A 27,565-nucleotide genomic window follows, 5' to 3' on the forward strand; every position below is an offset into this window, starting at 1 on the left:
GAGCGGTGTGTGAAAGAGTGGTGAAGAATTGAGTCAGTTGTGACAGTTCGAGACCGTGGGCTGCCTGAGGCCAACCTGCGGCTCACTTCAATCCTTCCGCAGGAGGGTACCCCTCCCACTGCCACCACCAAAAGCCACCACCAACACTGCCTTGCGGCGGAGCCTGCCAGCAAGCCGTCACTGGGCCATACGCGCTATGCTTTTTCATCGGACACTAATGTGTTCGTGATCAATCATGCAGCCACCAGACTGCATGTATTTGCCTGCGTGTCATGGCGTCCCCCCATCTCACGACACAGTCTGTCCTACTCTGCCACTCATCCCCAGAAAGTGATTACCGTACAAGGCCGAAGCATTTCCTCCAAAGACGTGACGAGAGTGGACAAATGGGAACATGCTCAAATCCCCATAACTGCCGGTGGAGAAAAGTTACCTCCATCTGGCATGATTTGCACACCTCCTAGTATCGGAACCAAGGACTTGGTCGCCATGCAGGGAGTGCTGGCCCCGGTCATCATAGTCATTCTAGCCTACACGCTCGGCTTAACACTCTGAGGTGGTTTCACGCAAACGGGCCGGCGCTCCAGGAGTCAGGCCTACGAGTCGCACTCTTGGAAGTTTGCTTGAATCTCATTGCATCGCTTCGGCCTCGGGGGTCTACTCTGGATCTTGTGGCAAAATCGTCGATCACACGGGCTATTGCCACTCGCGGCGTTGCTCCGCTGTTCATAGATGTCGCATACACTTTGTGTTCCGAATTGTGGGATCTTACACAAAGTACCATCAGACTGAGTGTAGTCTTCCTCGGGGTTCCGCATCTTGCACTACACATTTGCGCATGGCCATCAAGGTTCGCATTGCGCATCGCAGGCCAGAAGCTGATCGATGTCGGCTGCATAAGCGGCAGGATTGTCTGGCCGAGCGGAGAATGTGGCCCAAATGATAATAATGATCGACTCGAAAGCGCGCGTTGTTGCCGGGCTTGATCTGCACGTCGACAAAATTGAGCCATGCTTCGTTCACGCAGCATGTCTAGGGACTCTGCAGCAACGCCCATTCACCTCAAGCTTCACGTAAAGCTTGGCGATTGGACCACAGAGGCGCACAAGATTCTTCACGTGTCGGTAGGCTTACTTCGGCGCTTCGACAGCGCTCAGACACGGCTCCCACATGTGCTTCTTCTACCGAAAGTACTTGGCGTTACTCAATTGTCAACTTGGTTTCCACTTCGTTCGCAGCTCAGAAGACCACCAACGACCGCTTGTCTCGGTACAGTTGGCCATCGCCTCCCCGAATTGTACGAGGTCTCCCTCCGAGCTCCAGAGATGAACTCCTGACAACCTGAATGAAAACATGTCCGCGATCAGTTCTCTCCCGCGCGGAGTCAGCGACACACTCAAGACAATCCTCAATACAACGGCTGCTGCTCTCGATCACTACGTGAGTCGAGAGGTTGTAGTGGCGACTTTGAAGAGCTTGCTTACAATTCCTGGGGTTGCGCAGACAGCCGTCGTCATTTCTGCCACATGGTTCTTCATCTGCTCACTCTTCTTCAGGTGGTCGAGAACTCCCACAGTCAGCAAGATGACAGCTCCTGATCGAGCACAAGGAAAACATTTACCAGATTTCAGAGCGATGACTTGTAAGGAAAAGGCACGCAATCAACAACACCAGAACGGCCGTGTAGAGCTCGTGTGGGCGACGGGCAAGGCGGATACTGGACAAGCAACACTCGATCGCATGAGACCTGTTCAAATTCTGCTCAAGGTCATCATTGTGGTCGCTGCAGGATACTTCCTCGCTGTCCGCTTCGGCTCACATCTCCTGCAGTACACATTGTACGTCGTCACAGACATCAGAATCATTGCTTACTTCTGTATTCTGGCTGTCGTCTTCACCTGGCTCCGCGATCGCGGATTGGTTCGAGATCCTTGCTGGTGCTACGGAATTTAAGGCACAGGTACATCATCAACGCTACCTATGGAGAGAAGCATGCCAAGAAACTTGTCGAACCGAGTTGTTGCGCGATTTCAAATTGAGGCTAGGCGATTTGCATTCCGACATCTGGTGTAGACAAAGGGCAAGCGGAAAACTCTTCAATCACAGCCCGTTCCATCACAAACGCTTCTTGCTCACCGGGAATTTTCTCCGCTCGAGCCACTTCTGGTCGACTGCATAGCACATATACACAAGCCCTCTCTCATGCCTCCTTCGAGTTGTCGGTCCCTGCTTCAATTCCATGTGCGTCCAGCAATCCATAGACCTTCCTGCACGCGCAGTGCGGGAACACTGAACTCACGTTTGCCCACTAAAAGCTTTGCCTTACAACATGTCTACGATCAATAAAGACGCTCAAACGATGTGCATATGCGTAAAGAAGTGATCACAATTGCGATGGTGTCCAAGAGACCGATCTGGGCCTGGACAGTGCCTGTTGGACCTGGAGGTCAATACGAGATGGCCGGCTGTAGCGGTCGTACTGTTGCCCTTCCTCCTGCGGCTACAGGCTCAATGCCCATGGATTCTTCATCAGATATGTTCATTATCAAGGAGTTTCTCCGCAAATCGTTTCGAGTCAATTCACCAAGGAGCTGTCGAGCAAGTTTCGTATCGCACTTCTACAGCAACAAGCGACTACCCGGTGAGATAAATCCATGCGAAGGTAGGTCGGTCCTCGACAACCTGTTACTTGCATGTGCGGATTCAAGGAACACGCTCAATGGCCTTTTGGGCCTCTCCTACCTTTAAGCTGCCCTAAGTCAGCTGCTAAAAAGGTTAAAAATGTATACGAAATGCGCGTTTTCCTCTTCCAGACACGATAAAGCTTACTGACAATTAATCGAGCCGGAACTACGGCGGATATACTGTTCGTTCAGAACAATACCAAAATAACATACACTGCATGAACTTCGTATCTTCTTCTTGCAGACTTGATGGAGCATGCTGACTCCCGCACGGACAAGTAACTGAGTAGGCACTACGGCGAATATATCATTCGTTTAGAATAATACCAACATGGCATTGACGACATAAGACTTCAACCGAGGAGTTCCAGGCGTTCGGGCACCGCAGAGTGCTCCGTATAAAGCTCTCGCCATTTGACCTCCCAATTTCAAGCAAGCTATCTCTAGCGTACTACGCTTCAGTCCTACTCACATTCAACACTACTTCGATCTTCCTGCCCATCATGCGCTTCTTCGGTCCCGGAGTACTATGCCTTCTGATTTCCGGCATTAATGCCAGCCCGGTCAAGCCTGCAGTGTCCCCAAGAGATGTTCACCTCGACCATGAGGCTTTTCTTGAGTTTCTGAACCCCCGTGGCACACTCGATAGAACTCTCGAAGCTAGACAAATCAAGGACAAGAAGCCGAACGGACACCCCTGTGATGGCAATTCCGAAGACGTGGCGGCATGCAGAATTGGTCACCTCCGCATGAAAGGCTGCGATGTAAATAGTAGGTGCCCGACTTCAATTCTCATCGGAGCACAGCCTCTTGGAACCACCTGTGATGGTAAGCTGACAATTATCCTAGAGTGTATCTCTGCAGTAGCATGGCGTGGTGGGTACTGCGCATCGGCTTCAGCTCAGGGCGGATCTGGTAAGTGACGAGACTTTTCGAATTTAACAGCGTTGCCCCCACTAATCTTGAGTACAAAAGATGTCACCCTAGATCTAGCATGTCTCGAATCCATTCCGAATTTCACGGGACCATGCACAAACTGCGATCCCCGAATTGCTCCTAAGTGATCAGATTTTGAAGCAGGACAATCGTGGCGTACCGCAATCGTTGGCAATTGCGTGGGTCCATAAGACGAGGAAAGCATTTTTGCATGCGCTCTGCTTGATAGAGGAGCTCGCACACATATCGAACAATACCTGCTTTCAGCCACATGCTTGGCACATGTCCACACACGTGCCGCAAGTGAACACTGAAGTCACGCTCATTCACCCAAAGCTTCACTTCACGTGCAAATCCCCACTTGGCGCAATTAGTCATCTTGGCGGCTTGCTTGCTTGTGCCCCATTTAAGCACACATTTCTTTCGCTCTTTCTCAGCAAACTTGCATCGCAACAATCAACACAACACTCAGTCTCCGATACCGTTCGCAGAACACTTCTGCCGATCTCTTCATCCAGTATTGTATACACCAGTCACAATGCAGTCTATATACTAATGAACAGTCAGCTACCAAACTCCGAAATGAAGTCCGTCGCATCCAGCATGCCGCCACACTCGAGCCTGCCTGGTGAGGGACCATGGGTCCTCACCGAGCATGAGGCTACATCGAGACGTCTTCCGAAGACTGCCGAGTCTGAACCCGAGTCGACTGTCGAGTCCAGCCTCGAGTTCAAGAACAAATGGATGGCCAACAAGGCCACTCCAACCAACCTTCCTCAGGTGTCGCCACCGCTCGACAAAAACAAGGCTGGCACTTTCCCGCTGCGCATCATGGCCCACACCGTCGTTGATCAGGTCGCAGACTCTATTGAGTACACTCTGCGCGCCAATTACATTGTGATACTTCTGCTCGGACTCATGTTTGCCATGACTCCTGGCATCGCGAAACCCGCCGTCCTCACCGCATGTACTGTGTACCTGCAACTCCAGCTCCCTCCAACCGAAGACCTGGATGAGATTCTACCTGCATTCGCCGTCCGCCCTCAGCAAGACAAATCGAAGCTTCGCACGACTACTCGCTGCCACAAGAAGGCACTTGTCAATCCAAGAACCGCTCAGTCGCCGCGCACGAATCCAGGCGCTCAGCTGGCCGTCATCGACCCAATTCAGGCAGGACCTATCAATGCGGGGGAACGTAGCCGACTCATGGTCAAGTCGCTCATCGTGTACGTCTTGGTCAGCGTGCTTATCATGGAGCTTTGGGTGTGGACATTCGGCAACGTTACGGAGACCCATCTCGGCCACTACTCGTGCGTCACGGACAAGGTGACTGGTCTGCCCACCTGTGTGGAGGTCTAATACGAGACTCTTGTGCTGTCAGATCGAGTGCTCAGAGTCGCCCTCGCCGGAACAGGAAGAGAAGCGTGTGACTCGTCTCGTCGAAACGATCAGCTGAATACTAAGGGTTGGAAAGCTGTTGTACAGGTTTCAAAAGAAGACATCGTCGGGACAGAGGTTCCTCGGGAAACTTAGGTCATAGTCCAGCGCCAATTCCACGTGTTTACCTGCAATGCCCTCAGCGCATGAAGGAGTCTTTAATCACTGGGCTCTGAACCATTGTTGCTCCACCGCTTCTTCACCATAGTTGCATGGAGACGCAAGCTGCACAAGCCCTTCTAAATAGGTTGTGTACATAAAGCTTCCGAACGATTGAACACGAGACTTCACAGGGGTTGGTTGACAGTGCTAAGTCCGGCTGATGTGAATTCAACAGCCGGACTTAATGACATACGAACCAGCCGGAAGCTGGCATGTGACGCTTTCACTTATTTTAGAAGCACATAGTGCTTCGTATATAGAAGTGAGAGTTGCAAAAGTAGTAATTATAGGTACGGACATAAGGCTTCATGTCTTGTGGTTATAAGTTGGTTCTTCTGTTCATCACATACACTTATCTTGTGTAGGGTCCGTCTTACTTCCAACATGCTACCTCCTGCTAGCTACTATGTCCGCCTGTGCAATGTCCTCAAGCGGAGTGACGGGCGACCATCCTTGAGTGAACAGAGCCGACCCTATGTGGATTTTCCTGCGTGAGTATCTACGGCATTACGTCGAATACATGGGACTTCACCACTCCATGAAGCTGAGATGCAAGAGAACGAGCTCTTTTTGGCGGTTCCGTACAGACAGTAAGCTTTATCAGCGTATTCTCAAGGACGCCCTCGCACCACTGCACTGAAGGACGCTGCAAGCACCACAGCATAGGTCACTGTATCGTTCACTGCAGGCTGATGGTCTAGGTGCTGTGCGGAACCCGCGCATGCAAGGACATGTCCTGCAGAATACGGTTGCTGTGAGAACTGGAAACAGAGGACTTACGATGACCTTGATGTGTCTCTTGGACCACTATAAATGATTTCACGCCTAGCCTCCATCCAATGTACTCGACCGCCAACCTGCTACCTGCAGTGAATCGTCCTAGCCACAATTCAACCGCAAGAGTGAATCCCGTACCTTCCAAGACTGGTCCTAGCACCCCCTCAAGATGCATTTTCATCTCCTCGCCTGGTTCGTACTCATCTTCAACGCAGCATGTGAGTAAAAAGCCCTGCATTCGTTGCAATATAGACTGACGACACTCTAGCAACTCCCATACCAGACGGAGCGCACTCCTTGCACCAGCGACAGTCAATCTGTAGAACATGGTTTGGCTGTCTTCCTTATTTCAACAACGGAGGCGCTCATCGACGTGTTGGTGCCGAGCGGTCACTCAACATTGACGTCCATAACTCTGGAACAACGGGTCATGCAAGTGAGCCAGGAGTGATTACTGCTGTATCGGAGCTGTCGATGCATAATCAACATCGAATCACAGTTCGGCCGGCTGCGAACAACGACATGCTGAATACAAGAATTTATGTCGACATCATGGACGGAGATCGGATCATAGGACAGCGTGACCAGTACCTAGCGAATCATGGTGATAGCGTTTCTGTCACTATCAGTCACGAGGATTGGATGACAATGATGGCATCTCATCGCAGCGAGACCGTAACTCTGAAGATTAGATGGGTGGCGTCGTTGAATTGATTGCTTTTGTTGCAGTCTGACAGGAGGAGTGAGAAAGTCAGCTAGAGGAACGAGTTGGGAAGATCGGAAGGGGGAGTTAAGGGCAACGGCGCATATATTGCACTTTTGGCTTACCAGATTCATATCAATGCGCGAAGATTCAATCCCCTACGCATCGCTCGAGACATTTGCCACAAGTTGTACCAAACAGTCTAGCTTCGCGAACTTGCTCCTCATTACCGGCGTCGTGGCGGTGGAGACTACCACTCTCGACGAATGACATCACCCACGACTTATACCGTACAATCATCTCGTTTTCTTCGATCCCGGCAGTCTTATCGACCTTTGGTACCAGCTCTGCTTCTTCATTGGTGGGCAGGGTTTGCAAGCCACACGACAAGCATGCCGAAACAGTTGGCGTGGCCGCGGCAATCTGAAGCCGTCGAGTGCTTCGCAAGGAAGACGTAGAGCTCTACTGGCTGCCTCTGTCATCAGGCTACGCCAGAGTCATAAATGACAGAAGACACGTGTGATGTGAGCGAGACTTTGCGTGATTGCTTTCTTAGACAACAATCTTGTTGGTCGCTTTGAGCTCGAAGTTTCGCTCCATGGCGTGCTGCTTATCAATTTCATGATATAACTAAGCGATTGCATTGTGTTGTCAGTAGAGATAGGGCCAGTGGCAGGTGTGTGTTGTGAAACCAGAGTCGTCCTTCGAGTTGAGTGCAATGAGCGTCAGAAGTATATGACCACGGAGGAGATGTTTTTCGCGGGCCTTGGCTATGCTCGTGCTCTGTCGTGACGGCATGCTGCAATCTCAATATATCTCATAGGCTCGAAACAAACAAAATGGTGGAGTACGGAGGTAGATGGCTACGACAGAAGTGGACCTTCTGATTCCACGCCAAGATTTTGGACCCCTTGACCTTACCCCAATCTCAGCCCTACAACGAGCAAGGATGTACGCGAATAGGAGCGGCTTCTGACCGCAGCTCACGCGATGCAACCAACACCCAGTTACAACCACGGTCCCCAGCAATAATAGCGCTTCGCGGAAATGGACGGATCTCGCCCGAGGAGTGGCAGCCTCCTCTCTCAGCCATCAACGAAATACAACGCATCCAGCAGTCGACCTCCCATACACACTCCACCAGCCTCCGCGATCGACCTCGAGGGTGGAGGAGCAGCGACAGCGGGTGGAGACTATAAGAGAGGCTCCGAGTCCGATCAGTCCATCGACATGGAACTGTCCTCCATGCACTCCTCCGACGATGAAACATATCCACCCGCCCACGACGGCGACTACGACTCCGATGATGAAGAGACGGGCTTGACACAGACTGAGCGCAAGAAGCGGCGTAGGCGGAGACGGCGGAGGCTATCTCAATCACATCATGCACATCTCACAGCGGAAGAGAAAGGAATAGCAAAGACTGCCCTCATCCGGCGTCTCCTCATAAATGGCCTTCTCATCCTGCTATGGTATTCCTTCAGCATATCCATATCCGTCTACAACAAATGGATGTTCTCGGCAGAGAATCTGGACTTCCACTTCCCCTTATTCACCACCTCCATCCACATGCTGGTACAATTCTCACTCGCGAGCCTGGTCATAATATTCTTACCACGATTCCGGCCGGGAAGAGACAAGAATGGTAACATCATACCCGCAAATCCTGAAGGCGATTCAGGACAAAACCACGAAGCGCATCGCTACGAACAGGTCGGATCGGAAAGCAGGCCCCGCCAACAGCCACCAAAACCACCTCTCATGACCAAATCCTTCTACCTCACCCGCATAACCCCCTGCGGCAGCGCCACAGCCCTGGACATCGGACTAGGAAACTTCTCCCTCCGCTTCATAAGCCTCACATTCTTCACAATGTGCAAATCCTCCGTGTTGGCCTTCGTCCTCCTCTTCGCCTTCATTTTCCGCCTCGAGCAACCCACCATAAAACTCTGCCTCATCATCCTCCTCATGACAGTCGGTGTAATCCTCATGGTGTCCGGAGAAGCAGCTTTCAACGCCTTGGGTTTCATTCTTGTAATGACAGCATCACTCTGTTCTGGATTCCGGTGGTCTCTAACACAGATCTTACTCTTGAGGAATCGAGCAACGAGTAATCCCTTCAGTTCGATTTTCTTCTTGACGCCTGTCATGTTTTTTGTACTATTCATTCTGGCTGTTCCAATTGAAGGACCTCGAGCCGTTCTGGTGGGGCTGCACGATTTGACGGAAGCCAAAGGAACTTTTGTTGGCATCCTACTTCTACTCTTCCCAGGATGTCTGGCATTCATGATGGTCGCGGCCGAATTTGCGCTTTTGCAGAGGACATCAGTGGTCACACTCTCCGTTTGCGGGATCTTCAAGGAAGTGTTGACGATCAGTGCGGCGAGCGCGACGTTTGGTGATGAGCTGTCGCCAATTAATGTTTCCGGGCTCATTGTCACCATCGCGAGTATTGCTGCGTACAACTGGTTGAAATATTCAGGAATGAGCAGGGAAGCCAAAGATGAGGCACATGCAATTGTGTCAGCCGCAGAAGCGGATGTACAGACCGGGAAGAGGAGCAGCATAGAGCAGGCGGATGAGTTCGCAATTGGAAGAGACAGCATGGGCTCGGAAGCTGGAGGTTTGATGCGAGATTCATTGCATTTGGCTACAGATCACGACCGAAGTCGAGGGCCTCAGAGGAATGATAATCTGAGGAGTCCGACGAAACGGCCAGAGGATTTAGAGTAGGAATGTACTAGTATATGCATATGACGACGAGCCGTATTCAAACGGCCATGATTGACACAAGACACATTGTCTATTCCGTTGCGGTGTCACACGTATTGCTACGGGACTTGCAGCGTATTGGCGTAGCATGGCGCCGCAGGATAACGGCCGCGTATCATAGTAGCTCACCTTGGGGCCCTACAAGCTGCTGGATGTTGGTGTTAGTGGACAATAGACATACAGGAAGAATTGAAATAACCCTGCTGGTTAGTGCCGTTTCGTCGCAGTCGCAGTCGAGCATGAGATGGCTAGCTCAGGTCGATCGGAAGCGTGTTGCTGGCGAGGGACGGTGGGGGCCGACGAACGATGGGGATGGACGTGGACGTGGGCGATGGAGGGTTGCTGTCTCTGGTTACGGTCGCTCGAATAGGCAAAGACGACGAAGGACGGGGTCGCATCGAGGGAGACGACGGCGGGGTGGAAAGTCAATACGTTCGATCCGCTTCGTGGAAGACTTCGGCCGTTGCTAGCTCGATCCTGTGAGAATGACGTTGTATCTTTGCGGCAGTCTCAAAACCCGTAGTCATGCTGATGTTACACTTTACCAAACGCCAACTCAACTCTTTCTTTCGTTCCCGCTTTATTGGTGTGTTCGCTTCGAAGGAGGTGCGTCGATAGTTCTCAGTCTCGAAGTGCTGCTTGCGATCGTGGTCCGTTTGATGATCATACATCGCGCATTTTTACGTCGAGAGCTGGTGAACTGCGTCAGTCAAACCTCTACTCGGCAGTGTCCAAGTCATCGTGAGCAGCTGGTGGTGCTTCCTCCTCTCGTGCCTCTTCTGCGAGGCTATCAGTACGCTGTGTCACATTCTCAGGAGGTTTCTACTCACCCTTTGCGGTCTCGCCATTGGTTCCGTTGGCCTCGTACTCGCGCTCGCGCTCGTCTCGTGCTGGGCGATCGGCGTCACGGTCTGCGTCGCGGTCGTCGTCTCGCGCGTCACGGTCCTTCATGTCCCTATCACGATCGCCCCGGTCCCGATCTCCCTCTGGGCTGCGAGTGCGGTCGCGACGGCGGTCGTCGCGGTCATCGCGGCGAGAACCACGCTCGTAGTCGCGTTCGCGTGCGCTGCCCTCGCGATCATCGTCGTAGCGACGGCTTCGTGGAGGAGAGCCGGAGCGGCGGCGTGGAGAGCGCTCGCGCCTGTCACGACCGCCCCGGTCGCTGCGTCCGGAGTCGCGATCACGACTGTCGCGAGGACGATCGCTGCCGGTGTCGAACCGCCAGCTGGCCGATGGTGGTGTACGTGCCCACTGTATGCATCTGTCAGAGACATGCTTCGAGTGTGAGCCTCTGCACTTCCTTACCTCGATCTTCAGCAGGTCATCGCGGCCGATGCGCTTGTTGTGCATCTCGTAGTATGCATCATCAGCGTCTCTGCGGTTCTCATACTCAACGAACGCGAAACTGTGTTGTGTCAGCTCAGCCAGCATTTCGTGGCCCACATATCTGTTATACTCACAGCCTGCTGGATGCGGTACGAGGTGCCGGAATGTCGCAACGAACCAATCTACCGTATCTTCGACATTGTCAGTTCGGCTCCATATGTTCGTTTCGTGGGTTTCGGCGGAAGTGAACGTGGGAGTGGAGGAAATGGCGGCGCTCAGGCGACATCGTGCTGCATGCGCTAAGCGCAGAATGATGCGGTGGGCAGGGGAGCTGTGTGTCGAGGAGGTTCTGGTTTCGGGGACGTACCGTTCGAACTCGTAGGCAAGGTCGCGAGCGCGGGTGCCATGGCCGAAGCCAGTCACGTAGAGGGTGGTGCCGCCGCCGCGAGAAGACATGATGGAGGGGTTGTGGTGGGTTCGTCTGAGGGCGCGGTGAGGGCGATGGTGGTGCGATGAGGTGATCGAGACGTGGTCAAAGGTTGGCAGAAACGAAGAGAGGCAAAGAACTGGACGGAAGCGGAAACATCCGAGCCGGAACCTTGAACTTGATTGGACGACGGACGACTTGACTCGCCATCGACCATGTCTTTCGTTGGAGAATTGCTATGGTAAACGTACAACTACTTTTTGCTACATTCGACTATCCCCAGTCGCGTTATCATGTCGCACCTCTGAATGCTGATCATCCGGAACTCCGTCGCCATGCTGTAAACATCAAAGTCGTAAGAAGAGGTTTCGTGAGATTACTGCTCCACGGCCACAACGGCTTTTTCCCTTTCACTTCTCCTCTTCTTCTGACCAGCTCGCGTGTGCTTCCTCTCGTTCTCCTCGCGTCGCTTGATCGCCTGCAATTCTTCAGTCTTGATCTCGCCGGCCTTCTTGATCACCTTGGGTAAATGTCGGTGTCTAGCGATTCTCTTGATCTCTGGCATATGCTTCCACCTCTCCTTTAGTGCCTGGTCATATTCGATCTTCTGCCTTTCCCTTGCAGACTTGATGCCATTTCGCTCGCTAGGATTCGAACGCCACAGGCGGACGTTACCGTCATCTGATCCAGAAAGGACGTATGCTGAGTCTCCGGTGAAGGTGCACGAGAAGACACGCTGCATGCGCTTGGTGTGATATGGTTCTCGGCTGCGGCCAGATTTGAGGGGTGTCCATAATCGAATAGATCGATCGTACGAGGCTGAGACGAGTTCCTGTCCAGTTGGCGACCAATCTACACACATGACTGCAGATACATGGTCCTTGAGTGTGTTGAGGGCCTTGGTAGGATTCCGCATATCGAAGATATTGATGTCATGGTCCTCCTTCCCCACTGCGATATTGAATGGCTCGATCGGATTCCAAGCAATGCTGTTACCAGCCATACGAAGCTTCTGTCGGTGCAGTGCGGAGGATGTCCGGAGGTCGTAATATGTCAAGTAGCTGTCATTCGATACTGCTGCTAGAATCGAAGTCTCGGACTGATTGAATTTCAGATCAGTTATCGTGTCGATCGCACCTGTGAAAGTGTGGCTCTGGAGTGGTGTATCTGAAGGATGATCAACATCGAAGACCTGCACCGTGGCAGATGCCGCGACAGCAAAGTTGCGCTCATGCCGGTGCATGGTCAACGAAGAGAACGCATTGGTCCCTGTCCACATCGCGAGTGGTTTGCTGCCGCTTGCAGTGTTATACGGATCCCAAAGCTTGACATATCGATCTGTCCCACAACTCAATAACTTTTGATCTTGTGTCCAGCATATGCCCTTGACCAGGTTCTGGTGTGCTTGTGTCTGCCACACTTCTGCTTGCGTGGGAAGGTCCCAGACTTTTACGACACCATCGCCACTGGCACTTGCGAGCCGCTCGAGTGCTTTCGGGTCCTTGGCTAGAGAGTATACTCCGTCCACATGACCTCTTCCCAGTTGAGCGACAAAAGGCGCAGCAAACATGCGCTCAAGTTTCGTGGCATTTAGAGCGCGTGTGTATTCTCGTGCCCGCTCGAATGGGTGCACTGCGGGATCGAGATTTCGAGGTTGGCGAGCAACATCGCTGCCGGGAGTTTGGATGGAGCTCGTCGAGCGGGTGAGCGCTTTGATTTTCTAGATGAGTATCAGTATTCTATACGTCTATACGTAGCAGAAGTGCAAGGGTGCGACTTACCATCGTGCAGCCATGTTCGTCGCAAGAAAGTCGCGAACGAAGAGACGATAGAATCTCAGAAATCGGAGAGGCTCCGTCACGGGCCGAAGAACTTTGAGATTCTCGGCTATGCCCGCTCCTGCGCCGTGACGAGAGCTTCTCACCTCTCCTGTCTTTGGCCGCGACAACACAGTGTTAATGTGCCGCCGCAGAGGCATCGATTCCAGCTTCTGAGGTTAGCGACAAGGCAGTCTACCGACACCATCGTGCGCCGACGCGATGACAGCACCATACATGTGTTTCCAACACACCGACGACCACGCAGCTTCCCGGCAGCTGTGGATGCTTTGATTCTCGCCTCCAAGTATCCGGAAGAAATTCATAGTGCGACAGTCAAGGCGAGAAGAAGATACGTCGATGCGCTACCGAACGGAAATCTGGTAGAACATACGGAATTGAAGAGTTCTGCCTCGAGCGTTAAACGAGATGAACCCTCACACTACATTTCCGATCTCAAAGTGCTATGCAAAGCAGTCTAAACTACCGAACTAACCCTAGAGTTCTGATTCAAAGCTGGCCAAAGAACGAAACGAGCTTTTCGACAGCCTGGTTCACATATTCCGACTTGTCGTAGAGCGCGATATGCGATTCGCCTTCCACGACGAATGGCTCCTTTGGACCTTCGGACAAAGCATAGGCTTGATCGCTATAGAACTTGGTATCCGCCTCGCTACCAGCAATCAAGAGCAAAGTCTGAGTCAGAAGTGTTGGAAGCAGCGCGAAGACAGAGTATGTCATCATTTTGTCCATACTAGCCATCAAGAATCGCCCCTTGGAATTGGGATGATGACCACGCGACGTCCGGTAATAGTCGTAGCCCTCTCGAAGCATGGCTGGGGTCCTTTAATCGATCTCTTCCAGCTTTTCTGGAACGAAAGGGATGTAGACTGGGGCCGCGCCGTTGGCTTGAGCTGTTCTCTGCGCTGAAACTGCCTCGAGCGACTCGATCTGCTCGGCCGGAGGGATGGGATGTCCAAAGAAACTTCTTGCGGCTTCTCCCATGGGCGTCGCGCTAATTCCGGCCACAGCCTTGAAGCGTCGTTCGATCTGAGCGGCAGCCAGAGCGAACCCGCCACCTGCGCATACACCATAGACGCCCATGCGTTCAGCGTCGACGAACGACTGAGTGGTCAAGAAGTCCGCTGCGCATCTGGCGTCTTCCACCCTCGTCGTTGGATCCTCCAGGAGACGCGGCTCCCCTCCACTTGCACCCTGATAAGAAGAGTCATAGACCACTACCACAAAGCCATGGGTGGCAAGCCGCTGCGCATAGAGGCTAATCGTCTGCTCTTTGACACCACCTGCTGGATGAACGCCGACAAGCGCAGGGTATTTCCGGCCTTCTTCGAACTTCGCTGGTAGATGAAGATGCGCGGCAATGCGTACACCTCGATTGTGGAAAGCGACATCTTGGATCTTGCTGGCTGCCATGGTTTCGTGGAGAGTATCGGAGAAGTCGAGGTTTTGGAACTTGAAACTGACGAACTCGAGCGAGTGTGTCTCTGGTAGCTGAGTGAGCGGCTGTCACATTAAATGTACACTGTCGCTGGCCTCTTCGGACGTTACGACGCGTCCCTATCTCCGCCGTCTGGGTTCGCTCAGGTGGTTGAACGCTAATGGGATATGCATAGCATTTAAGTGCCGCATTGAGGCTTGAACGCACAACAAGCTGTTTATCTAAGCTTTCTTCGCGATTGTTGTTTGCGGGTCATGACTGTGTTCATCACAAACACGTTATGTCCAAGACCGAATCTTTGAGTAAATTGTCAAATCTTTGAGTAGGAAATGGAGGCTTGGAAGGCTCTTTCATCCATGTAGCATTGATACAGTACTGCCGGAGAAAACTTTGGCGTGATATCGGCCACGAACTTTAAATCCGACCGCCAGATCTCTTGAATTACTGTACTTCGCTTTCGATGCGAGTGTGGGCCTGGCTTTCGTGAGAGCACCACTGATATGATGGCCGTATCTCTACAGTGACTTCGTTTGTACTACAGTGAGGCAGGTTGTGGGCAGATAGAATTCAATAGAGCGTATCACAGTAGTACTCACGGCGTGGCTGAAGCTGGACAGATGGAGCCGCATCTGCCTGAGGCACCATGACGATCTCCAGCAGATCGCGGACCTCGCGCGGCAACACCGACGCAGCTGTTTGTGCCTGAAGCTCCGTTACAACCACAGCACACGATCACTTGTCATCACATTTGCACTGTCCGCCCACCTTCGCCGACCGCAACCGGAATCTCCATCCTAATCGCAGCGGTACTGCGGAGTCAAAGATGGCGATAGACGATACTGAGAATGCGAAGCGGATAATCGCAGCCCGGAAGCTGTCTGCAACCAACCCACGGCAGGCAGAGATCGTCTACAAGGACATTCTATCAAGACCGCCGGGACAGAACGACAAGGCATTGCGCGATTTCGAAAATGCTCTCACTGCGCTCGGCGAGCTGCTTCGAGATCAACAGCGCACACAGGACCTCGTCAGCCTCATAGAACAGACGCGGAATGTCCTCACGAGCTTCGCAAGGGCGAAGACAGCAAAGCTGGGTACGTTGCGAACCATCGAGGGTGTCTTTTGGAAAGTGACTTACTGATAGCGCGATAGTACGACAATTGCTCGACCTCCTCGCCGCCATCCCCAAGACCACCGACACGCAGATCGCCGTCACGAAATCATCGATCGATTGGGCCGTTTCTCAGAAGCAAGGCTTTTTGCGACAGAGTCTGGAGGTACGGCTGGTGAACCTGTACATGCAGACACAGGCATACTACGATGCGCTCACTCTCATCAACAACTTGCTCAAGGAGCTCAAGCGGTTGGATGACAAGTTGGTGCTGGTCGAGGTGCAGTTGTTGGAGAGCAGAGTCTACCACGCCTTGGGAAACATTCCTAAGGGAAGAGCTGCACTGACAAGTGCGAGGACAAGCGCGGCATCAGTGTACACACCACCACTTCTGCAAGCTGGGCTGGACATGCAGTCTGGACAGCTACACGCTGAAGACGGTGACTTCAACACGGCATTCTCATATTTCATCGAAGCCATGGAGGGCTATCACGGACTGGACGATGCTACCAAGGCAACTGCTGCTCTGCAGTACATGCTTCTCTGCAAGATCATGCTGAACCTCAAGGACGATGTCGATGCGCTCATGACCTCGAAGCATGCCATTAAGTACGCAGGAAAGAACTTGGACGCCATGAAGGCCGTCGCTCGTGCACACAACAATCGGAGTCTGGAAGAGTACGAGCAGGCTCTGCACTCATATCGCTACGAGCTCGGAAGCGATCGCTTCATCGCATCACATTTGCGTCGCCTCTACGACAGCATGTTGGAGCAGAACTTGATCAAGGTCATTGAGCCATTCTCGCGCGTCGAGATCACCCACGTTGCGAAGATGGTCGGGTTGGATGTTGGTCAGGTCGAGCGCAAGCTGGCGCAGATGATTCTGGATCGAGTCATCATCGGCATCGTTGACCAGGGGCAAGGTGTGCTCGAGATTTTCGAAGAAGCGGAGCGGGACAAGGGCTACGACGCCGCGCTCGACACGATTGGGAAGCTGGGCAACGTGGTCGATGTGCTGTACGCGAACCAGGCGAGCCTGCTTGAGTAGGTCGAGTACTTTTCATGAAACATGAGAAACGCGTGCTGCCACTGTACCATAGTCGCTAGCATAGACTGGCAGCAAGCATGAAAATGAAGCATTCACGAACTCAACAAAGTCATGATTCCCAGCAGTGACTTATGACCACTTCGCTGACGTTTGCCTCTTTGAGCATCGGAGATACGACCCCGACCCTGATCTTGGCAAGGCAGTGGCCAATGACGCGCCTTCCTCATGCGTCCCGACTTGCGGGAACTCGGCCGAGGCGAGAACCACAAAGCTCTGAGAAGTATGATGCAGCCCATGCTTCATTATCGCCTGCACACCTACAATCCACCACCACCACACTCTCCATCACCGGAACCGACCAATTCACCTCACAAGAACCTCAGATCACTGCGCCTACCCGCGAGAAGCCACCACAATGTTTAAGCGTGTCCTCGCCACAGCGCCGGTCACGGCCACCTCCGCTCTCCGCACAGCAGCGAACTCAACAACACGAACCGCCTTCGCCGCACGGACAGCAGCGCCTGTAGTCCAACAACCCGCGCGCCGCTCGTACCATGAGAAGGTCCTCGACCACTACAACAACCCGCGCAATGTCGGCAGCATGAAGAAGACCGACGCAGATGTCGGCACTGGACTCGTCGGTGCACCCGCATGCGGAGACGTCATGAAGCTGCAGATCAAGGTCGGCAAAGACAAAGACGGCAAGGACATGATCGAAGATGTCAAGTTCAAGACATTCGGCTGCGGGTCTGCGATTGCCAGTTCGAGTTATTTGACTGAGTTGGTGAGAGGAATGACGCTGGAGCAAGCCGGCCGGATCAAGAACACGGAGATCGCGAAGGAACTTTGCCTGCCGCCTGTGAAGTGTGAGTATCTGTTCAAGGACAATAGGATGAAATATCTGCTAATTCATGTCAGTGCACTGCTCCATGCTTGCAGAGGACGCCATCAAATCCGCCATCAGCAACTACTACACCAAGAATCCCAAGCAAAAGGCCACAGATCTTGGAGGTACTGGCGCCGCCATGCCTAAGATTGAAGTGGAGACTGTGACTGCCGGTGCGGCGGCGTAGAAGCCCGCAGAGAAAATGAAGATCCAAGACTTGAACCTTTACCGCCACGGCGGCAGTTGAGACGGTAGTTCTTCTTTGTGATGATTATTTAGCGACTTTTGAACATAATCGGCGTTGTTTTTCTCAACTGGGGACGGTCAAAGTCTTGTTATATGGCTGAGAGGCGGGCGACGGTCTGTATGATACCAGATTGCATGTGCTTGGGAGATGAAGACATACCATCCAGAATAGCATGGCAAAAGTAAAATCATAACACTCGTTCTACGAAAACGACGACCACGCAATGACGGGTGACGCTTTGTTCATATAGTCGGCTCTGCGTGAGCTGGTGGGACGATTGTGAGATGTATCACGCCACGAGCTGATGTGGTGATATTGTTGTTGCGGCATCCATCTGATATATGCGTATCTGATCTCAGAGGCATGGCTGCTGCTCTTCCTTGCCGCCGTGCCTTCTTCTCCTCTCTCCTACCGCAGCAACATCGAGTTCTTTCGTCGTGGACCACGCATTCCGCGGCAAACGCGTGCGCTCCTTCATTTCCTCTCGTGCTTTAAGACTTGGCTTCTGCCTCGAGACATTGGCACTGCTGCCTGCACTACATTAAGTCGCACCCCCTTGGAAAGCTTGGTCCTGCCTGAGGACGGGAACGGCGTTCGGTTTTGAACGCCGACCTGGCAATTCAAACCCCAAATGTTCAGGTTCAGGAGGCTTACATACACAACATTCTCGATCGGCACGGAGCGGCCGCATTGTAGTACGACTTCCATTCGCACGAAATCGACTGACTTTCCGATACTGCAGTAGCTGGTCCACCAACGGCGTTCTGTTCTTAACTCCGCGCATGCTATGCCCATATTCGCCAAAGTACGAACGCCACGACTTGCTGGTGTGCATGCTAGCTCGTATGGTGGTGAGATCCACCATCCATCAAGAACGATCTCTGTAAGGATGAGCCTCTCGGCGCCAGTCGGGAGACGGTACTTCCGGTAGGAACATGCAGCCAGGACCAAACACCGCGTGCGGCTGGCCTCTTAACTCAGTAATCACGGTGAGTCGTAACGACAGGCATTTTGATGACTTTACTACTGCATTTGCTTCAAAGTTGGGCGTGGACCATGTCGGGTATGAGGACAACTGACAAACAGCACTGAAGCGACGTTTGAAAGCCGAATTTCTCCCATCTATCTTACAATCCTACACAGTCGAAGGCCACCACGAAACATTGCCTGGCGATACTTTCGCGTTGCGCAATCAAGATGGGCATCTTAAAAGACCTTGAGACATTCATGGTCAACACTGGCCATCTTAGAGAGGCCGGCATTCCATCAGTGTCAGTGGCTTATCTCGATGATCCTCTAAGTCCGATACAGCACAACGTCACTTCGAGAGGCGAAGAGAATTGCGAAACGATATACCAAGCCTGCAGCATATCGAAGGCGATAACAGCGTTAGCTGTCGCCAAGCTTGTGGACCAAGGCAGATTGAAATACGAGACCAAGGCCATCGACCATATCCCAGCAAACATCATAAACGCTATTGTCGACGATAATACAAGACATTTGCTACGATATGTGACGATAGCCATGCTTCTCAGCCATCGGTCCGGCTTGTCCCAACATGGCTTTCCCGGATATATGGGCGAGCCTGCGAAGTACGCGGAGATTTTTACTGGCAAGCCGCCTTCCAACACACCGCGAATACGGTTTGACAGCTTTCCTGGGAGTTGCTTCAGCTACTCGGGAGGAGGCTTTACCCTTCTACAGTTAGTACTGGAGCAGATCACTTGGACACCGTTCGCCGACCTGATGCAGGAAATGGTATTGACGCCATTAAATATGCATCGAAGTCGCTATGGCGATCCCGCTCCTGGCGACAATAACTATGCCAGAGCACATGTGACTGCCTTCACACCCGGCACTCCCTCACCTCGGGGCTACCATCGATTTACGGAGCTTGCAGCAGCTGGACTTTGGACGACCCCTTCGGATCTACTCAAAGCGACTTCCGCAATACAGAAATCGCTCTATTCAAACGACGGCTTCCTGACTACCAAGACAGCACGCAAGATGCTCAGTCTCGCAGCTCCTCATGATGAAAACTCATCGATGGGTCTTGGATGGGCTCTGAACGAGACGTTCTTCGGGCATTCGGGAGACAACGATCCAGGATATACCTGCTACGTGCTTTCCACGCACAGAATCAAAGAAATACCTGAATGCATTAACAACCCTCGCCTCATGAGCCTCGCCATCATGACGAACTCCGCCCTCGGGTGGCCGGTAATCAAGAAATTGGTAGCGGCAATATTTGCGTTCCGAGGTTGGCCACAGTACGATAAACTGCCCGGTTGTGGAAAACTGACCGACATTGTGCCTTACCCTGTTCCCGAAGGTGTCAACTTTGGAGACTTGTGGACTGATTTTATTGGCACATGGACAGCGCGAAAGAAACCGCCACAGTCCAGGAACTCGCCACCGACACCAACGATCTCTGTGACACCGGCGAATGCGTTTCACTCTTTCCAGTCTCCACAAATTCAAAGTCCCGATGGTCGCGTTCAAACGCCCACTCTCCTTGTGAATTCACTGAATCTGGGAGGCGTTGGTACGGGAACAAAGACACCAACCAGCACAAACTCAAATGAAGTGACTGTAGGAGAGTGGGAACTCTTCTCGGATAATGGCATCCCCATGCTTGCCTTCGAAGGCGTTGGTGAATCAATGCGACTACACCCAGGTGCGGCTCCGTGGTACAGGTTAGGTGGCCGCGTCGTCCAGACTTTCAGTGTGATTGGACTTGAGCTGGCGATCAGATTGTGCTCGAACAAGAAGTACCTGGACTGGGGTGTCATGAATGGGGGTTCTCCTGGTGGTGGTGCTGGATGGCATGCTGTTCCGGTAGGCGGTGGTGGACAAGATGGTGGTGCGGAGGACGAATTGTGGATTGAATTGGTCCAAGGAAATGATGGGGATGTGGTAACATTGAGGAGAGTAGGGTGAGAATAAGAAGTGACACACGTTGTACGAGATTGCGAAAGCTTGTAAAAAAAACCGGGTGGTTGTGTAACCATCGCCTCCATCATCCAGAATTTAGCGTTCAGATTAAAATCACGAAAAGACAAAATCTCAACTCCTCCCCATCGTATCTTCTTCCAACGACACACAAATAAAGCGATATCCCCATTCTCATCTCACATCTGTCTTCTGACCCTGTTCCAAGCGACAGTAGCCGGCTGATGTGCGAAAATCTGTCCTGGGTCGTCAAGTCAGTAACCCTAACATTTAACCCCAAACCCTAAGGAGTGCTTCATAACGTCATTGGAACGAGTCTGAACGAGAGGGAAACACAAGACGAGCGCATCGAAGTCGGTCCACACTGCATCAATTCTCGTTATCCAAATAGTAAGTACGACTAAGCTACCTGACTGCCTGCCATCGTAAGACTCGCTCAAGAGGATATCATAAAATTGCAAGGATTGACAGAAATGAACTTCAGAAGGGTCGCGAGCAAATAACAACAGGTTCCTCTCTTCATGAATTCTCTTGCTTCGACGAAGCTCATTTGACGTGGGTCCTGCTTCCAGTCATTGGAGCTAGCTCCCTGCTCTCTCCCTTCCTTCTTTGTCGTCCCGAGCGTCGGCGACGACTACCACATAACATCCTTCAATCCTGATGCTTCCAAGTTTTTTTTTTTCAATCCTCCTCCAAGCCTTCCAAGAACGGCAACAACAACAATAACGCCCAGAGCGCCATCGCTCAAATTTTTCAAAAAGTCCCCTCCAATCCCCAAAAGGTTTCAAGTCATCTTTCCTCATTGTCTCAAACCAGAAGAATGAAAACCAATTAAGCTTCGATCGAGACCTCCGTAGCCAATTCCCGCGCCCTCGAGGCGGCCGCATCAGCAGCAGCAGTAGCATCTTGTTCTTGGCTAGCGATCTCTCCTCCAGATTGCATCTCTGCCCAGTCACCCCACAGTCCTCGCTTCCCTCGGACCTTGATAGGATTACCCAGACCCTTGCTATCTTGCTCAACGGCGATTGCATCCTTCGTGCCAAGGACAAGAAGCTCGAAGAACATCTTAGTTGCGTCTTGTCGCGTGGTCTGATTTTCAGGACATAGATCTGTGAATTTCGCCACGGTCTTCACGCGTTTGCTAGGGGTTGGAGGTTCATTAGCGTCTTTGGGGTGATCAGGCGCGAAATGTTCGCGGAGCATGTGGACCATCTTCTTTGTGCCGATGGCCACGGGGCCAGATTGTGAAGGGTGGAGGAGAGGAGCTTCGGTGATATCGAAATTGACGCCAGCGTCATAGGCGTCGTCTTCGTGAATGTCATCGTCCAGATTCAATGGAGCTTCTTCGTCATCGACAGTGGCATCGAAGTCTGCTCCGGCACCTCCCATTTGGACACCAGAGTCTTCGTCAACAGGAATTTCAAGTTGAGGAGTCTCCTGCCTGTCGCTACCCGTATCGACGTCTGCGATGCCAGAGTCTCGCTTGCGCTTCTTGTCGCCCGCGCTACGGACGACTTCGAGGGACAGTATGCCGCGGAGTTCTGGTGCCCAGCCTTGCATGCGACCATCACCCATGAGATTGCTGACAAAAGTGCCGTTGCGTTGCATTTCCATCAGTGACAGGAGAAGAGGATCACGAGGTAGATAAGTAGGTGCCTTGGTAATAGCGGATCGATCGTCTTGAAGTTTCTTGATGTCGGCGTTCTTCATGGTGGTCTCGTGGTCCATGCGCACGAGCTTTCGTCGCTTGACGCGCTGCGCGGCTTGGACCATCGTTTCGTCGTCCTCATTCATGGCTGCCTGGTCGAGTTGGAAAGTTCGCTCCAGATCGCGCTCGACACTGCTACGAACGGTCGATAGAGGCGATGCGGAATCTCGTTGGCGTTGCTCCGCAGCAGCTTGAGCGCGTTCAAGAGCAGCGGCATTGGCCCTCTCAACATCCTCGTCCATGCCCCCCATCGCCATGTCATCATCAGCGCCAGGGAGTAGATCATCAGGTTGCTCGGTAGTCTGCCGGAGAGTCGTGTCGTTATCGAAACCAAAATCGAGTCCAAGGTCGTCATTTTCAAGGAGAGTCGGTTGATCTGGTCGAGGAGTCGCTGCACGACGGCCCATTTCAATACTTGGGCCATCGCTTTCAGGTGTAGCAGCTGCACGCTCATCGTCGGGTTCAAGCCCGAGATCCAATCCGAGATCGTCGTCGTCCAGTGCCAAAGCTCGTTTCTGAGTACGCGTAGGAGTCTGGGAGTCCATGATCTGACTCATGCCATAGTCGAGAAGGGTTGGGTCCTGTCCTGGCGCACGCGCCTCAGGTTCACGGAGAAGTTCCTCAGGATCAGGCATAGGCGCGAAGAGATCTAGATCAGTGATTGTATCCGGGAGAGTCAAAGCAGCTGGGTTAGCTTTGTGGGATTGATCACTCGGCAGGTCGACGTTTCCAGGCCGGAATGCCTGTTCTGTAGTCAGTAATGTGTCGCTTTACGCGTTTCATACAGGGATCCGACGCACCATCTTGATTTTGAGCAATGCATCGCTGCAGTCGTCCATCAAGTATTTGGCCTTTCGGTTGTAAATCTTGACGACACCCAGTAGCAGTTGCCCGCTCAGACGAAGCGCGAGTGGGGCCTGATTCTCGCCGATAATGTCTTTCACATTGTTCTCCAGGTTCGCTTGCATCACATTCTGTTTGGTAAGCTTCCGGTCCAGATTGGAGGCGAGCCAGACGCGAGCCAGTGGCCCCGTCTTGGACAACAGCGATGCCTCGTAGAACATGATTGCGGTAGTGTAGAGGATATAGTCGCCCTACGCGACAATGGTGGTGGTGTTTGCAGTAGAGTGGAATGGGTGGTGTTGGGATTACAAGCAATGCGCTGCGTGGTGATGTTCGCGTTGTTATGATGCGGCGCTGGACGCGTCTGCCTGTGGTCGCAAATGGCCGGGCGCACGTCACTCGGCGCCGCGCATGTCGTGAATGTCGCAAATGGATCGCAGATACCGTCGTAACCCCGGGCGTGCGGTGTCGTCGGGTGGTGGCGGCGTGCGGGCGGTGTGGTGAGGTGTTGTGCGATGGTGGTGATGTGGGCGTGCGAGACAGCGAGAGCGCTGGCGTTCCTGGCTGTCTGCTCAATCCGGAAAGACGGGTGGCTGGGAAAGACCGACCGGTTATTGGCGCGTACCCGGACCTGCTGGCTGCACGCGGTCCGACAGGGATGTTTTCCCTGAGAGAACACCTTTGCGACTCGCCCACGTCTATTGCTGCACTCGATCGATATTGTGGCTCCAGCACACCAAGCGAGACCGACAGATAGCGGCGTTCCGACTCGATGCGATCACGACGACGACGAGAGAATTGAACGACAGCCTTCTTCATGGCGGGTTAGAGAATGTCGAGATCCACCAGTCCCAGCACCATCATCCCGCTACACCACCACAATGGATCCACGACTCCGTCCAAGCAACACTCTCCATCCCTGGCACCGCCGTCTACAGGAGCCAGCCATTTGCGGAATAGCAGTCGTATCAGATTGCCCGGCCAGCAGTCGGTGACATCGCAGCATGCCGTGCTGACCCTCAATCAAGTCGCCGAGCGGCATTCCACTTCGCTGTCGAATGGCTTGCACCCGGGAGAGGCTAGTACACGATTGCACGTTCAAGGACCGAATGAGCTGCCAGGGGAGGAGCCAGAGCCGTTGTGGCTGCGCTTCGTCAAGCAGTTCAAGGAGACGCTCATTTTGCTGTTATTGGCAAGTGCTGCCATCTCGGCCGTGATGGGCAACTACGACGATGCGCTGTCGATCGCCATTGCTGTGACGATTGTCGTGAGTGTAGCATTTGTGCAGGAGTATCGAAGTGAGAAGAGCTTGGAGGCTTTGAACCAGCTGGTTCCACATTACGCGCATGTGATCCGGGGCACGACCGCGCCGGCTTTGGACGACGGAGATTTTGACAGCGAAGAGAAGGCCACAAAAGCGAGCACCACCATCTCGGCCTCGCAGCTGGTGACTGGTGATCTGGTTTTGTTCCACACTGGGGACAGGATACCTGCAGACATTCGCATTACACACGCTGCGGACCTTAGCATTGATGAAAGTAATCTGACGGGTGAGAATGAGCCGGTGTCGAAGAACCCCGAAACTCTGGGGCCAGTCGCATATGCAAATGGCAGTACAGATCCGAGCACTCTGCTTCGAAGCGGGGAGATCAGGTTGACGGATCAACACAATATCGCTTTCCAAGGAACTCTGGTGAGATCAGGATACGGGCAAGGTGTTGTCATTAGTACCGGAGGCGACACAGAATTTGGTGCAATCAGCGCATCGTTGGCAGAAATTGAGTCTCCTCGAACACCTTTACAGGAGAGCATGGATCGCTTAGGCAAGGAGCTGAGCTACATGTCCTTCGGAGTTATCTCTCTCATCATGCTCGTGGGACTATGGCGAGGCAGAAAGTTCCTGGAGCTCTTTCAAATTGGTGTCTCCCTTGCTGTCGCGGCCATTCCCGAAGGTCTTCCGATCATTGTCACAGTGACACTCGCGCTGGGTGTGCTGCGTATGAGCAGGAGAAATGCCATTGTACGGAGACTACCCTCGGTCGAGACTCTGGGCTCAGTGAATGTTGTGTGCTCCGACAAGACAGGCACTTTGACGCAGAATCACATGACAGCAACACGAATGTGGAGTTTCGGTGACAACAAGCCACAGGAGGTCGACAAGGTCAGAGCGGAGGCGCCAAATGCTGCCACCACTCAAGCAGTTCTACGAAGTGCCAATATTGTCAACAACGGACGACTAAACACGCACACCCATGGCCAAATCACGGCGGCAAGCGCTGCTGTCCTTGCTAGCACCGGCGGTCAGGACGATCTTGCGAATGCTAAAAGTAGGTGGGCAGGGCAACCGACGGACGTTGCACTGCTCGACCTGCTCGATCACTTCCACGAGGATGATGTGCGTGGTCGTCTGGGAGATCGGAAACACGAAGTGCCATTCTCTAGTGAGCGAAAGTGGATGGGTGTGATATTGGAAGGCTCCGATGGTAACAATACAGCCTATGTGAAAGGCGCGCTTGAACGTGTTATCACCAGATGTGACACGTATATCTCCAGCCAAGGAGAAGTGGTGCTTGATGACAAGCGCAAGCAGGAAGTCGATACTGCAGCGCGAGAAATGGCCGAAGAAGGGCTGCGCGTTCTGGCGTTCGCTTCTGGTCCCGTGCGATTGCGCAATCTACCCAGCCGCAACGTCAGCAGAGACGTGAGTGTGAGCAGTCGGTCTTCGACTCCAGGTCTAGGAAAGCCAGCACAGAATGGAGAGGAAATGTACACCGGACTCTGTTTCGGTGGTTTGATCGGCATGTCAGATCCTCCTCGCAAGGGAGTGGACAGATCGATCCGCCGACTCATGGCTGGCGGCGTCAAAGTGATCATGATCACTGGAGATGCCGAGACGACTGCAGTCGCAATTGCCAAAAAGCTAGGCATGCCTGTCAACCTGAATTCAGCTATCGGCTCGCCAGTGTTGCGAGGTGATCAAATCGACCAGATGAGTGAAGCCGACCTTGCGGATGCGATGAGCAGGATTTCCATTTTCGCACGAACGTCGCCCGAGCACAAGCTCAAGATCATCAGCGCTTTGCAAAGTCGAGGGGACGTCGTAGCCATGACCGGCGACGGTGTCAACGATGCGCCAGCACTCAAGAAAGCAGACATTGGAATCTCAATGGGCAAATTAGGCACAGATGTGGCCAAAGAAGCAGCCGACATGATTCTCACCGACGACGATTTCAGCACGATTCTCAATGCCATTGAAGAAGGCAAGGGCATTTTCTACAACATTCAGAATTTCATTACGTTCCAACTGTCAACGAGTATTGCAGCACTCGGGTTGGTCATGCTAAGTTCTCTCGGGGGATGGAAGAACCCTCTTAATGCAATGCAAATTCTTTGGATCAGTGAGTACACACCGACCTCACCTGCATGCAGCACGTTTACTGACGATGTGACCCAGATATTATTATGGACGGCCCACCCGCGCAATCCCTCGGCGTCGAACCAGTCGACCCAGCGCTCCTGACACAACCTCCTCGACCTCGCGATGCCCGCGTCCTCACGCCTCGCCTCATTCGCAGAGTCCTCCAATCCGCAGTCGTCATCCTCATCGGCACTCTCTACACCTACGTCTCCAACCTCACAGCAGAAGACCTCGCCGCACATTCCGTCAGCGCGCGCGACACGACGCTGACCTTCACCCAATTCGTCCTCTTCGACATGTTCAACGCCCTATCCTGCCGGTCCGCCAACAGATCTGTCCTTCGTGGCGAAGTCCCCTTACTGCCTGCACATTGGATCGGAAAAAACGCTGCGCAAGGACAAGAAGGCAATGTCATGTTTACTTATGCTGTTCTGGGTTCTCTGATTGGACAGGCGATGGTGATCTATTTCCCGCCTTTGCAGTCGGTGTTCCAGACGGAAGCGTTGAGTTTGATGGATTTGGTGAGGTTGATTGCGTTGGCGAGTGTAGTTTTGTGGGTTGATGAGGGGAGGAAGTTTTATGAGAGGAGGAAGGCTGGGGCTATGACTGGGGTGGGGAGGTTGTCGAGGATGGTGTGATCTTCAATGTACTTATTTCGGGACGGTCGCATTGGTTTGTAAAGCAAAGGACAGGGAAGCAAAGCGTAGGCGTTGATGGCTAAGTGTAGGAAAGAGGCACAATGTGATGGGGCTAGTGAGGACGCTCTGACCGACTGGTATGTTGGTGGGCGCCAGCTGTTTCTGTTGTATGTATAGTGTATATTGCTCTCTTTCCTTTAACTTTGCAAACTTT

The 27,565-nt window shown here is 52.8% G+C and overlaps 12 protein-coding genes across 12 annotated transcripts; 7 read left to right on the top strand and 5 right to left on the bottom strand.

The window, feature by feature from the left end:
* Nucleotides 1-1,353: 1,353 nt before the first annotated feature.
* RHO25_011432 (uncharacterized protein) lies at nucleotides 1,354-1,953 on the top strand (the record flags this gene model as incomplete). The annotated part of the gene is made up of 2 exons (XM_023602854.2): nucleotides 1,354-1,440; nucleotides 1,504-1,953. 2 exons carry the CDS (start codon nucleotides 1,354-1,356, stop codon nucleotides 1,951-1,953), a joined length of 537 nt encoding a protein of 178 aa, XP_023454949.1.
* A 2,270-nt stretch (nucleotides 1,954-4,223) lies between these two features.
* RHO25_011433 (uncharacterized protein) lies at nucleotides 4,224-4,979 on the top strand (the record flags this gene model as incomplete). Its single annotated transcript, XM_023602855.2, has 1 exon — nucleotides 4,224-4,979. One exon carries the CDS (start codon nucleotides 4,224-4,226, stop codon nucleotides 4,977-4,979), a length of 756 nt encoding a protein of 251 aa, XP_023454952.2.
* A 2,767-nt stretch (nucleotides 4,980-7,746) lies between these two features.
* On the top strand, nucleotides 7,747-9,432 carry RHO25_011434 (uncharacterized protein; the record flags this gene model as incomplete). The annotated part of the gene is made up of 1 exon (XM_023602856.2): nucleotides 7,747-9,432. The coding sequence occupies one exon, from the start codon at nucleotides 7,747-7,749 to the stop codon at nucleotides 9,430-9,432; it is 1,686 nt and encodes a 561-aa protein (XP_023454951.1).
* A 756-nt stretch (nucleotides 9,433-10,188) lies between these two features.
* On the bottom strand, nucleotides 10,189-11,253 carry RHO25_011435 (uncharacterized protein; the record flags this gene model as incomplete). Its single annotated transcript, XM_023602857.2, has 5 exons — nucleotides 10,189-10,250; nucleotides 10,302-10,722; nucleotides 10,777-10,876; nucleotides 10,932-10,988; nucleotides 11,165-11,253. 5 exons carry the CDS (start codon nucleotides 11,251-11,253, stop codon nucleotides 10,189-10,191), a joined length of 729 nt encoding a protein of 242 aa, XP_023454954.1.
* Nucleotides 11,254-11,600: 347 nt separating this feature from the next.
* On the bottom strand, nucleotides 11,601-13,008 carry RHO25_011436 (uncharacterized protein; the record flags this gene model as incomplete). The annotated part of the gene is made up of 2 exons (XM_023602858.2): nucleotides 11,601-12,944; nucleotides 13,006-13,008. The coding sequence occupies 2 exons, from the start codon at nucleotides 13,006-13,008 to the stop codon at nucleotides 11,601-11,603; spliced, it is 1,347 nt and encodes a 448-aa protein (XP_023454953.1).
* Nucleotides 13,009-13,551: 543 nt separating this feature from the next.
* RHO25_011437 (uncharacterized protein) lies at nucleotides 13,552-13,875 on the bottom strand (the record flags this gene model as incomplete). The annotated part of the gene is made up of 1 exon (XM_065603414.1): nucleotides 13,552-13,875. One exon carries the CDS (start codon nucleotides 13,873-13,875, stop codon nucleotides 13,552-13,554), a length of 324 nt encoding a protein of 107 aa, XP_065459486.1.
* A 12-nt stretch (nucleotides 13,876-13,887) lies between these two features.
* Nucleotides 13,888-14,475, bottom strand: RHO25_011438 (uncharacterized protein; the record flags this gene model as incomplete). The annotated part of the gene is made up of 1 exon (XM_023602859.2): nucleotides 13,888-14,475. The coding sequence occupies one exon, from the start codon at nucleotides 14,473-14,475 to the stop codon at nucleotides 13,888-13,890; it is 588 nt and encodes a 195-aa protein (XP_023454956.1).
* An 848-nt stretch (nucleotides 14,476-15,323) lies between these two features.
* RHO25_011439 (uncharacterized protein) lies at nucleotides 15,324-16,659 on the top strand (the record flags this gene model as incomplete). The annotated part of the gene is made up of 2 exons (XM_023602860.2): nucleotides 15,324-15,594; nucleotides 15,653-16,659. 2 exons carry the CDS (start codon nucleotides 15,324-15,326, stop codon nucleotides 16,657-16,659), a joined length of 1,278 nt encoding a protein of 425 aa, XP_023454955.1.
* A 415-nt stretch (nucleotides 16,660-17,074) lies between these two features.
* ISU1 (iron-binding protein) lies at nucleotides 17,075-17,732 on the top strand (the record flags this gene model as incomplete). The annotated part of the gene is made up of 2 exons (XM_023602861.2): nucleotides 17,075-17,525; nucleotides 17,578-17,732. 2 exons carry the CDS (start codon nucleotides 17,075-17,077, stop codon nucleotides 17,730-17,732), a joined length of 606 nt encoding a protein of 201 aa, XP_023454958.1.
* A 1,257-nt stretch (nucleotides 17,733-18,989) lies between these two features.
* RHO25_011441 (uncharacterized protein) lies at nucleotides 18,990-20,732 on the top strand (the record flags this gene model as incomplete). Its single annotated transcript, XM_023602862.2, has 1 exon — nucleotides 18,990-20,732. One exon carries the CDS (start codon nucleotides 18,990-18,992, stop codon nucleotides 20,730-20,732), a length of 1,743 nt encoding a protein of 580 aa, XP_023454957.1.
* An 843-nt stretch (nucleotides 20,733-21,575) lies between these two features.
* Nucleotides 21,576-23,516, bottom strand: RHO25_011442 (uncharacterized protein; the record flags this gene model as incomplete). Its single annotated transcript, XM_023602863.2, has 2 exons — nucleotides 21,576-23,195; nucleotides 23,253-23,516. The coding sequence occupies 2 exons, from the start codon at nucleotides 23,514-23,516 to the stop codon at nucleotides 21,576-21,578; spliced, it is 1,884 nt and encodes a 627-aa protein (XP_023454316.1).
* A 611-nt stretch (nucleotides 23,517-24,127) lies between these two features.
* RHO25_011443 (uncharacterized protein) lies at nucleotides 24,128-27,351 on the top strand (the record flags this gene model as incomplete). The annotated part of the gene is made up of 2 exons (XM_023602864.2): nucleotides 24,128-26,693; nucleotides 26,750-27,351. The coding sequence occupies 2 exons, from the start codon at nucleotides 24,128-24,130 to the stop codon at nucleotides 27,349-27,351; spliced, it is 3,168 nt and encodes a 1,055-aa protein (XP_023454317.1).
* Nucleotides 27,352-27,565: the final 214 nt, after the last annotated feature.

Source organism: Cercospora beticola, chromosome 8 (genome assembly GCF_033473495.1).
Source record: "Cercospora beticola chromosome 8, complete sequence".
Lineage (NCBI taxonomy): Eukaryota > Fungi > Ascomycota > Dothideomycetes > Mycosphaerellales > Mycosphaerellaceae > Cercospora > Cercospora beticola.